Source organism: Adiantum capillus-veneris, chromosome 18 (genome assembly GCF_014529385.1).
Source record: "Adiantum capillus-veneris isolate H3 chromosome 18, ASM1452938v2, whole genome shotgun sequence".
In the NCBI taxonomy this organism is placed as follows: Eukaryota; Viridiplantae; Streptophyta; class Polypodiopsida; order Polypodiales; family Pteridaceae; genus Adiantum; species Adiantum capillus-veneris.
In genome coordinates this window covers 96946179-96958255 of record NC_140948.1, presented here as the reverse complement: position 1 = coordinate 96958255, position 12077 = coordinate 96946179, and the positions used below count along the sequence as shown (strand labels likewise).

At 45.0% G+C, this 12077-nt stretch overlaps 1 protein-coding gene across 1 annotated transcript in view; it reads left to right on the top strand.

Annotated features, from left to right (window-relative positions):
* Positions 1-10216, top strand: part of LOC147436060 (uncharacterized) — a 52805-nt gene extending 42589 nt beyond the window's left edge. Inside the window, exon 5 of the mRNA XM_086488955.1 lies at positions 9959-10216. Within this exon, the coding sequence (XP_086345081.1) occupies positions 9959-10052 (94 nt within the window). The 3' untranslated portion in view covers positions 10053-10216. The remainder of the gene's footprint in view (positions 1-9958) is intronic.
* The last annotated feature ends 1861 nt before the right edge of the window (positions 10217-12077 follow it).

Sequence of the window (12077 nt, the reverse complement as noted above, 5' to 3'; positions counted from 1 at the left end):
TGTTTCCTGGCTTTCTGGTGTCTTCCAGTTAGTATGGCTAGACTTCTGGTCATTAGTTATGTGCACTATCGCATAGCTTTTGGATAATACTGATCAAGGGTTTGTGTTTGCAATTATTTCCAATGCGAGGGCCTTCGTGGCTTTGATTGCTCGTGCTTCACTTAGTCCATCAGCGCCCAATTTAGCTGTCACTGAGCTGTGCTTTATAATCTACATCCCGAGTAATCACAGGCCCATGGTGGCCAGAGTCCTAGTGTTTCAGTGCTTGTCTTTTTTTGAAATGGTGCAAAATTTTGTTCAATCAGCTGAAAGAGGTAAAAGAGCCCCAGACCAAGGTTTGAAATAGTGGCTTTTGTTGGTGCAAACGGTGCCTAGGGGTAAGGGGTCATACACAATTTAAAGTCTCAAACTTGTAGAGGCTCAAAGAAAGGAAAGGAGGTGAAGGCTACAACCTTCAGTAATTGTTGTTGTAAGTTGATTCTCAGGGTATTTGTCTCATTTTGGTGTGTGATGGTGGACAAAGATGGGAGTCCTTGTAAGATTTCCGATGATGGATTGGTAAATCACGTGTTAGTTATTCACTACCTTGCCCGAATCTTCCTCTCGAACCCTAGTTCCTATCTTTTCAGAGTTGATGATTTCAGCATGCTTGACCAGAGAAAAAAAGAAAGAAGCAAAGATTTTATTAACCTTCTCGTGGAGGCCACCGAGAACTAGCCTATGAGAGAAAATTATACTCGGGACATACAAAAACAAGCATCAACCATAAAGTACCTTGGATGTGCATGGTGTGCAGTAGTGGTGTAGAGTGAAAGCAAGAGGGCTATGGATGGAGCTAAAACCTCTATGGTGCTCAGTACATATCTATATGCCTTGGAGAATACAAACAGCATGAAAGTGCAGCTCCAGCTAGCTTCATCATGTGGCGCTGGGCGGGTGTTATGTGTCGAGCATGGGACCTGCAAGATAATCTCAGGGTAGTCTACCTGCCTGAGTCACTTTTCTTGGAGATGTCGGTGATGATGTGCGTGGATGTCTTGAATTGCCTAGGACAGGGCCCGATTGTACATGGCACTATCGCTACGAGGAATATAGTTAGTTACACATTCCTCATTTATGCTACCTTGACAAAGGTTGTCCTTGTACGTGCTACCTCAGTCTTGAACAGGCCTATCCACATAAGTGTTAAAGTTAGTAGCATCTCAAGTGAATAGCCCAATGTGATCCCAATATTTATTTTGGCTTCAGGTATTTATTTTACTTATTTGTCAAAGTTTGGATAGGGCAATTTATTGAGATGGGTATATAAACAACCCACTGCCCCCATTGTAAATCATACTAGTTATTCATTGCTAAGGTTGGTTGGTTCAGAAGTCTCTCTCTCTCTCTCTCTCTCTCTCTCTCTCTCTCTCTCAGATCGCTCATATGCAAGAAGTAATACCGGAGATTAGAGCGGCAAGGGGAAAAGGAAAGATTGCCTTTTACCGAGATGGAAGAGTGGTAATACTAGAGCGACGCTCCACATGACGGTGCGAGACTTATGGGACCACACTCAAAGTGGCTGCCTGGAATTGTAATGGATCTATGCGTCTTGATGTGGGTGCTTTTGAGGATAGCTTTACTGGAAGAGACATCATCTTTTACTTTGAGACACACCAGGCCCCTGGGCAATCCATGCCTCACATCAGTGGATACAGGTGGGAGACAGCTTACAGACAGGAGACACGCTCAGAGCATAGAGGACGGGGCTCGGGGTGAGTGGCAGTGTTATTTAGAGAGGATCTTCAGCCATTGATACATATAGCCCGCAGGGATGAGCAGGCTAGGTACATGTGGATGAGATTGAAAGCAGAGACATGCATATATCTCTACCTTGCTATTTGCTACTTTCCCCCGAGTACATCAGTTTATGCATCACCCAGAGGACAGTCCCCTTTCTCTATTTTGGATGATGACATATGGGAGTTCTCTAGAGATGGTGACATTATCATTCTAGGGGACTTCAATGCTAGGACTGCCCATCACCAGACAGTGTTTTATGATACTTCAGAGGAGATGCTAAGAGAGCTAGATGTTGTAGAGACGGGCTTGTCTAGACTATCACACGATGTGGAATATATTGAGTACGGGCGACACCTGATAGACATGGGCACCGCACATGGATTGGCCATCTTGAATGGCCTACAGAGATTTCCTGCTGCGGTAGGTTTCACATGCTTCCCACACAGACATGGAGCCAGCACAGTGGACTATGTCATGGCACAACCGAATCTCATCTCTAGTATCCAGGATCTCACAGTTGGGCCCAGACCGATCGGGGTGGCAGTGGATCATGCTCTGGTGTCGATGACCATCCCCTTCCAGTTCAGTGTAGCACACAGGCCACGGGTAGTAGCCCCTACTCGCTACACCTTCACACGGGAGACGGATTCTGTATACATAGATTGGATCTACAGACGCCTATGCACTGAGGACTCGGGGCGACTTCTGGAGGAGCTAACTACTATACTGACACAGACATTACATGATGCAACAGCAACAAAGGCATACCCACACACCCAGCCTGAGCAGATACGCCGATCAGGGAGCATGCCTCAGAACAGCTGGTACGACGAGGAGTGCTGCCAGACTAGAGCCAGACTTCAGAGGGAGGTGCTTTTGGGTGACGTCACTCACAGACAGTCACAGATTGACTTCCGACGCGTGGTGCGGCGGAAGAAGAGGGCTTTTTTGGCCCGACTCGAGCAGGATCTATACCAGCTATTCTTGAGTTAGGACTCGCGTGAGGCGTGGCGGCTCTTTCATGAGCAGCCCCCCCCCCCCCCCCCCCCCTTTTCCCCCCCCTTGCTATTTCCTCCACAGAGACCTGGGGTCAGTACGCATCATCTTTGTACATAATACCTGGACAGCCGCCCCTTCCAAACCCCCCCGATCCATGCCCACACACATGTGCTTTTTTCACCGCTGAGATGGTAAGAAAGCTATTGACAGGATGAGGACTGGGAGAGCATATGATCATGATGGCTTAGTCGCTGAGCATTTCATGCATGCCAAAGACCTACTAGCAGAGCTTCTAGCAGTTATGTTTAACTGGGCCATGTGTGAGTGTAAGGATTCTAGTCGCTAATCCTTAATTAAGTACTTAAACTCATGATTAAGACTTAATAAACTGAAACTGAACTTAGAACAAGACTTAGAAGACTCTGTGTTTGATTGATTGATGACTTGTTGAAAACTGAGTACAATAGGCTCCTTATATAGGAGACGAAGAGACACAAATGAAAAGACACGTCTCATGGTGAAGAGACGCGACTTTAGACGTATAGACACATCCTTTCGGCGAAGAGCTGCAACCATTGGGCGAAGAGTCGCACCCGTAGAGCGAAGGGGTGTGACCAGTCGTGGAAGGAGTGTGGCTTTTGGCGAAGAGACACGTCCTTTGGGCGAAGGGGTGTGACCATCCAAGCGCAGGGGTCCTCCTTGGCATGGCACTTCGTGTATCCGTAGAGCGAAGGGGTGTGACCAGTCGTCGAAGGAGTGTGGCTTTTGGCGAAGAGACATGTCCTTTGGGCGAAGGGGTGTGACCATCCAAGCGCAGGGGTCCTCCTTGGCATGGCACTTCGTGTATTTGCAACTAGGAGTAGATGTATTGCTGTTAACATAGTCACAATCGTGACATTCCCTCCCTCTTTAAATAAAACCCAAGGTAGTTGTAGAAACTCCGGGAGAAAGAAATGTATTGTTGTTGTGCTTCTGCATCCAAAGCTCTTTCTGTTAAGTCCCACGTCATGGCACTATTATTGACCATGATCTATGTTGCCAAACTGAAAACTGATCATATCTGCAACTTGTCTCATCTTTGTCAAAAGTATGAGTATCACATCTGCAACTTGATTAGTGCCTTTGTCAAAGTCATTTGTAACTTCGAGCTTTCTCCAAGAAAAGATTGAATTGGTATCTGCTTCGAGTGAAATTATTGGTAAACTGACTTGAGTTTTCTGTTGAGTGATGACCACTGGTTGGAAATCTATAAGGTATTCCCGTGGTTTGTCTGGAACAGTAAAATCCTCATGAAGGGATGTCGTAGACTGAGACAGAGTAGTTTTTGAATGTATATCCATTTGTAAAGGTTTATCTGTGGAACAAGTTGTGTCCAAGGATTCATTTGCAGCGACTAAAGTCGGGCCGCAAGAGTCTGTATCTGCTTTATCCTTTGCACCGCTGAAGGTAAGGACTGGAGTCTTCAAGTTTGAAGAATTATCATTCACTGTAGCATCTGGTATCTTTTTAGAGACAAAGACTGTATTCTGTAAGGGCGGTGACGAGGCGAATTTTCTTGCTTGGATCACGGCCAAAGAAGGTTTTATGTGCTTGTTGGTTGTCACATAAGAACTGGAATCTTCTGAATCTTCAGCTTTCTCAGCGGGTATTAAGGCTTCTAGTTGGGAAGGGGGAGGTCGAGGGAGTTGTCGCCTCTTAGACCTCTGAAGGATCCTCTTGCACAAGGAAAGGATCAATAAATCTTCAACTTTACCACCATCAGACAAGAAAGACTTAAATGTAAGGCTTGGCTCGCGAGGGGGAACTTGTCCAGCGTCGCGGCGCTCACGACCTAGTACTTGACTAGGGTCGGATATATGTGCCACTAAGTAAGCCCATCTTGATATTGCTGATGATCTGTTGGAAGCTTCATATTGTTGCTTTTGTTGCTGATGATTCCAATAAGAAGTTTGCTGCTTAGAATTGTAACTTTTCCAAGAATATTCACCCTGAGACTTTTGCTGCTCGCACGATGATACTTTGCGTCTAGTTGTCTCTGAGAAACCATGCTTTGGGTGAGAAAATTTCGGTTCCGAAGGCTTATGTTTGAGTGGTTCTTTCTGGTTGACCACTGAAGCGTCGGAAGAAGATGCATGTATTTTCCGAGAAGCTGTTGGGTGACTCTGAGAAGAGGTTTGTATTTGCATATGATCCAAGCGAGTGTGAATCGATGCGAGGCTTGATGAAATTGCTGTCATCTGCTTTTTGATAACTGCTATTGGATCCTCGGGTAAAATATTGTCGTCGTCATTGTGTGATTCGGCCATGTCGACTGTTCAGCGGAAACTGATACTTCGGGAGTAGAAACTGCGTCTGGAACGGTTTCGGCTTTGGAATTAGGGAATCGGGAATTATGACGACTTCTGGTTCGGGTGCTGGTTCCGCTTTCGGCTCCGGGTATCGGGAATGATTATGAGTTTGGGTGCCGAGAGAGAGTACGCCGGCAACTCGGGGTCAGGAAGCTTGTCTATGTACGAGATGCAACGGAAATCTGCCCACTGGTGCTCGTCGACCATAGCAAGTGTGTGGACCTGCCGCGAGAATGCAGTTGCCAGAGGCCAAAACTGCCAGCACTTGTGTTGGGTGGGAGAGTGGCGAAAGGTAGTTTTCTGCGTTGAAACGTCATGCTGTGGATTGTTTTTAAGCAAGTAATACTTTGTCCAGGGGTGCATTCATATTGGTTTGTAATAATCTGGGGTTGGCCGGCCAAGTTTGGCACGCACTTGGAGGTTTTTTAAGTGGCCACTTACTTGAGATATAGCTTCCGTTAAAAAAAAAATGAAACGCTGCTGGTCGTTTTTTTACGTAACCAAAACAGCCAGCGTAAGAATTTCTGTGAGTTGCCGCTTGAGAAAAAAAACGCTGCCTGCTTGGGCCGTGTGTGATTTGATACCCCAAGGGGTGAGTCTCTCCACTAGCAAGGGGTGCGAGTGTTTGTGTGGCCACGAAGGGGTGCCAGCAAAAAAAATCAGAAGGGGCAGCCAGCAAAAGGCAAGGGCAGCCAGCAGATCATACGCCAAGGTGTGCGAGCACGTAGAGGCACGCCGGTGGGAAAGGATGCGAACACGAAGGGGCAGCCAAAGGGTACATCCCTCGAAAGGGCAACAACAAGGCCACCAACATCACCATTCACGGGTACGTGCACGCGCGCACACACATCTGTGTTCAGTTTTCTGTTTACAGAATTGAGAAATAAGGTTTAGGTTACCTCATATGCTCGTATGCACATGCGTACCACCTTTCTTCTGCTTCCATGTAACTCCGGGAAGGGGTAGAGTGTAGCGGCGAGGGTGAGAGGCGCACAACCTTCGGGTCCCGGAAAAAATTTGCTCTGATACCACTGTAAGGATTCTAGTCGCTAATCCTTAATTAAGTACTTAAACTCATGATTAAGACTTAAGAAACTGAAACTGAACTTAGAACAAGACTTAGAAGACTCTGTGTTTGATTGATTGATGACTTGTTGAAAACTGAGTACAATAGGCTCCTTATATAGGAGACGAAGAGACACAAATGAAAAGACACGTCTCATGGTGAAGAGACGCGACTTTAGACGTAAAGACACATCCTTTCGGCGAAGAGCTGCAACCATTGGGCGAAGAGTCGCACCCGTAGAGCGAAGGGGTGTGACCAGTCGTGGAAGGAGTGTGGCTTTTGGCGAAGAGACATGTCCTTTGGGCGAAGGGGTGTGACCATCCAAGCGCAGGGGTCCTCCTTGGCATGGCACTTCGCGTATCCGTAGAGCGAAGGGGTGTGACCAGTCGTGGAAGGAGTGTGGCTTTTGGCAAAGAGACACGTCCTTTGGGTGAAGGGGTGTGACCATCCAAGCGCAGGGGTCCTCCTTGGCATGGCACTTCGTGTATCTGCAACTAGGAGTAGATGTATTGCTGTTAACATAGTCACAATCGTGACAGTGAGGGCCTACCGGACACTTGGAGCCTATCTACGATTGTACCTATCTTCAAGTAAGGAGACCCCATGGAGCCTGGGAATTATCGCACTATCATGATTTGACACACACTGGCACGGTTGTATGCATCCCTTCTTGAGCAACAACTGAGTAGATGGGCAGAGAGGGAAGGAATGCGTGTAGCTGGGTAGGCAGGGTTCAGGAGAGGCTTCTCTACTCTTGACCTTATCTTGACACTCAGGGCCATCATAGAGGAGGGCAGATCTCATGGGAGACGGATCTATTGTAGCTTTGTGGACTTCCGCAAAGCTTTTGACACAGTACCCAGAGCTAGGTTGATGCACAGATTACAGGAAATGGGAGTACCCACAAAGCTCATTTGGGGGATCATGGCATTGTACAGATCAGTAGTAGGGCACCCCTGAGGGACTTTCTACACCGGTTCACTCCACTATTGGGGTGAAGCAGGGCTGCTTGCTCTCTCCTACTCTTTTCGGTATGTATGTGGATGAGGTTTCTGACTACATTGAGAGCGATGGTGATAGAGGTGCACAGTTGGTAGGGACATGGATTCCACTTTTGTTATATGCTGATGATATAGTGTTGATCTCCGAATCTCTAGAGGGAATGCAGTCAATTGGATGCTTTGCATAGGTTTGCCCATGAAAGTGGTTTGTCTATCAACCTTGGTAAAACCAAGGTTATGGTGTTTAATACCACCCCACAGTGGATCAGGAGGTCAGCACCTACATTCACATACGGCCAGGAGACTGTGGAGTACATAGATGCTTACACTTACCTTGGAGTGGTTTTTAACGGACCTGCATTCTCACTCAGAAGAGCAGCAGAGACGAGACTGACTAGAGCCCACGCAGCATTGGGTAGATTGGAGAAGATGTGTTTGCAGGTTCAGTTTCAAGAGCCCTGGATGAAGCTCTGGCTCTTTGACACTTTGGTGGCTTCAGCATTGCTCTATGGAGCTGAGATATGGGGACCTTCATTGGATCACCACGGGAGGCCGGGTCGCACAGATGGATGGGGGAACATGGAGAAACCTCTCGTCTCTATGATCTCGCGGCTCATTAGAGCCAAGGCATCAGTACCACGGGCCATTATCCGAGCAGAGCTAGCGGCCCCCCCACTAGTGGTGGAGGCGCTCACCAGATCAATCTCCTTCATAAACCGCACATGGGAACTTCCTAGAGATAGATATGCTCGCATTGCTCTTGAGTTAGGGCAATTTAGTGAGATGGGTATATAAACAACCCACTGCCCCCATTGTAAGTCATATCTATTTCATTGCCAAGGTTCGTTGGTTCAGAAGTCTCTCTGTCACGTGCGCACTGCAATTGCGCTACGTGGACAAGCTTCTGCTACAGTAAGTCGTAGTCTAGCGTAGGATCTAGCCTAGCACTTTGTGAGCCTCTAGCAGGACGTGTATACCCAGGCATGCCATAGTTGCATACCCTCTCTTGCACAGTACAGCCATTCCAGCATAAGCATTTACCACGTGTGACCACCTCTTAGCATTGCACTCTACTAAGTGACCTTCAGGCATTAATTTATGAAGAAGCCGTGGAGGCTAAAGAAAGGCTGCTCGAACCAGGTTTAAATGCCCATATAGGCAGCCCTAGAGGGGCGCTAGGATGCAGAAGAGGCAGGGGAGCAGAAGTATTAAGTAAACCCACAGATCAATAGCGTTTCAGCCCGTCTCAATCAGCATCAGATCAGCCCCTAAACAATCCTCGGATCAACCCCCTTCTGCTCCCGGTTGGTGGCTAAGTACCCGTCTACAGCCCCTGCATCAAGCACCTGAGTCCCCTCAACATCCATCGCGACGAATTCAGCCCAACAGTCCATTTTCAGCATCCAGCCACCAGCGTTTCTCAGCCCTAGTACCAGCATTTTTGGTATTCAGCCCATAGCCTCGTCATGGTCGCAGACGCAAGTCATCGACATCATTAGCATTTCAGCACTCAACCATAGCTTCGCAGTACAAGCATCTCTACCAAGTATCGTCGTCGTCGTAGTACCAAGAATCTCCAACAGCACCCATTCACACCTTGGTAGCACCGCAACATTAAGAACCTTCAGCACCTGTAGTACCAAGCACCAACAGTACCAAAGTAACCCGTAGTACCAAGCACCAAGTACCCACAATACCCAGTTCTTAGCCTCGCAGTATCAAGCATCTACGCAGTACCCCTTAGCACCTCAGTAGTACCCAGCATCATTAGCATCAAGTACCCATTAGCATCTCAACATTTAGCATCATTGTATCAGCATTGTGCAAGAAACAAAGAAAGTACTTGCTCTGGCAACATATCAAGGGGGCCCTTGAGGGTGGTTGGGACCCAACATGCCGTGTTGTCTCTCTTTGCCTCACTCTCTCCTTTATTGTCTTTAAGTTCAGTTTCTCTCTTTTCAAGTGAAGTAAAGTAATCTTGTGTTTGTGCGGAGTACTAGATCCGAGCTAAATTTTTAAACACTCGCGTTGCTCTCTCTCTCTCTCTCTCTCTCTCTCTCTCTCTCTCTCTCTCATGCATTCTCTCCTTGGTCTGGACACTTCCGCATTGTCAACTTTGACAATAAGCTATCTGTACACAGTAATACGAGAGAGAGAGAGAGAGAGAGAGAGAGAGAGAGAGAGAGAGAGAGGTTTATAAGGAACATTTTGCAACATTTTATTCATCTTCTTTAGCGAAAATCTGCTAAGCTAGATGGGATTAGGTCTCCATTCGGAAAAAAATTTCGAAACATTTCAAATGCATAATTAGGTTTCCACTAATTCCGGGAAAAAAAATTCAAAACGTCTCAAATGCATTAGTGAAGGGTGATGAGAGTCTCATGAAAGTTGAAAGTCAAAAGATTTTGCATGTCCATTTAAAGAGGTGGTAGAATGTATGTGCGATGTGTGTGTCATTTTATATGTGTTTTCTTTTTCCTTACCTGATGCGATTTCTTTCCTTTAGTGTGTCCATGTACTACGTATGCATGTGCAATGTGTTTGTCATTTTACATGTGTGTTCTTCTTTGCTTCAGAGTTTCCTTGCACTGTGTATGTATTGATTTTTTCTTTCTTTTTCTGAAGCCACTAGGAGATAGCTAGATAGGAGGTGCCAGTGAATAGCTGATAAAAGGCTAGAAAGCGGAATTAGAAATGAGGCCTGCAATCTTGTGGATTGGTCTAATGAAGCACCTATGTGTGTTGTTGTGTTGCTTGTGCAGGTCAGAATTACGGTCGGTGACATGGCCTACATCAACTAGAGATACTGCCACTTTGTTCAATATGACGAGCTCCCCAAGTGTCTTATCCTTCTAACTGCTGCTGCAGTGTTGCTTCAGAGAAGAAGAGCCTCTGTAGTGCTTGCAAAAGCCACAATTTAGATTCGACCACATTGTGGTCACTGAAAATTAAAAATCAGTTGTTGTAGAAGGATGGTATGGGTATAATGTAAATAAATCCCAGTCAATCCGTTTTTACTAGTGCTTGTCCACGTCGCATGTATTTGTGAAGACATTACATTAGGGCTTGTGAAGTACGCTTTACTGCAGCGCCGGGTCTCATGCGATTTATGCTTACTTCCCAAAACTATTCGGGTCTCCAAATGGCACGGCATGATTTGAGGGGGGTTCTATGGCTGAGATTAGGTATAACGTAAAATACCTCTAGGTTTAGATAAGCACTCTATTTAAGCTGCTGTTATGTGCAAAAACTTCTATTTAGAATGCTTATTAGGTGAAGTCCTCAACTAATAGTGGTTGCGATCTCTCTCGGCGACGAGCTATCTTGAAAAATCAAGGCTTCTGTAAGTCTTGGTTTCAAGTGCCATGCCTTTTTGTACACCGTTTGGAAGCTCCACAAAAATCCTATCAAACCTAGATTTATAGGTGCATCTAGTAACACCTCTCTAAATGAGGTTTTCAAATGGCTTAGTTATTGTTTCATAGCCATATTAACTCTCGTTCAGGAAGTTAGGGAAAACTTCTTGAAGGAGATGTACCTACTAACTCAAGTTGGATCTTAAATGACCTCGTAGGCATTATTTATGCTATCAAGTTTTTCAGCTCTTCATGCAGAACAAAAGTAAAATAATCTCTTTTTGTTTCTAAACTTTGATTTTACTAGTCTTTTTACGAAGTGGAACATGAACGACCTTATCTCCAATCCCGGTTTTATTCACAAGGTTGAGAAGGATAGGTGTATGATTTTTCTAGTTGAAAAATTAGTCTTGCACTGACCTCTTGTGGTTGAAAAGTAAGAATGTTGACTTAGACAAAGAGAGGAGAAGGTTCAATAAGATGGTGGAAAAGATGGGTATGATATCTTTGGTGGATTTCCTTTTGGCTAGGTTAGTTATGAGTGTAGGCAGCTCTTTTTTCAAACAATCAATTGGTGTTCTTAAGGATACCAATGTTCTTATTCTCCTTGCTAACTTTTTATGTAGACGTTTGATTTTTTTAGTATGTAGTCCTTGCTAACTCTTGCCCGATACTTTTTGCACACGATATGTAATGGAAGGTGCTTTGTAGATTATGTCTTTGGTTGTGATGTTCCGTCTGTTTTAAGATTTTATGTATTTGAATTCAAGTTCTCTAGGTAAAGTAGTTTGTTCCAAGAGAATCTTTGAGCTTAATTGTGCTTTTTTGGACCTAATGATATTTCTATGATAAATCACCTTCAACCAAAGTTTGCTAATCTGAATATTATCCATATGCCTCACATTTCTTCAAGCATCTTTCTTATTTGTTCTCAACTATTTAGACTTTCTCGTCTTTGTTCTATTAAATTTGCTTCTTGTTCAATGGTGCCATTTCTTTACTTGTTGGGAAAGGGTACTCATTCAAAAGAATCATGGAGAATGTTTGTTCATTTTTGTAGCATAGTAACTTCCTTTTCAATGTTGCGTCTTTTTGGAATATTCAAGACTAGTAGTGAATTTATTGAAAATGGGGTTCAATAGCCCACTTATTGTTTAGTTTAGTGTTACTAATTGTGTTATTTAGCTTTGTTTAGCACCTTAGTAATTTACGCTTAGGTGACAATTGCTAAGCCTTTATCATGGTTGAGTGTGCCCATTACTTCACTCAGTTTGTTGGTTTTGTAGAAAACATTCTAGTCATGAATGAACTCTATACAAACCTGCACCTACTCTTGGGCATTGATGAGAGGATTAGAGATGTCATACCTATTATCCAAGCTAGCGATGCATGATAGCAATGATGATCGTGTTCGACACAAAGCTAAAATGCTAAAGTTTTACTAGGGTTAGGTGGAAAATGTCTCATCTTAGCCTTATTTTAAATTCAAGACAATCAATCGAAAGCAGCAGAAGAAATTTCTTTC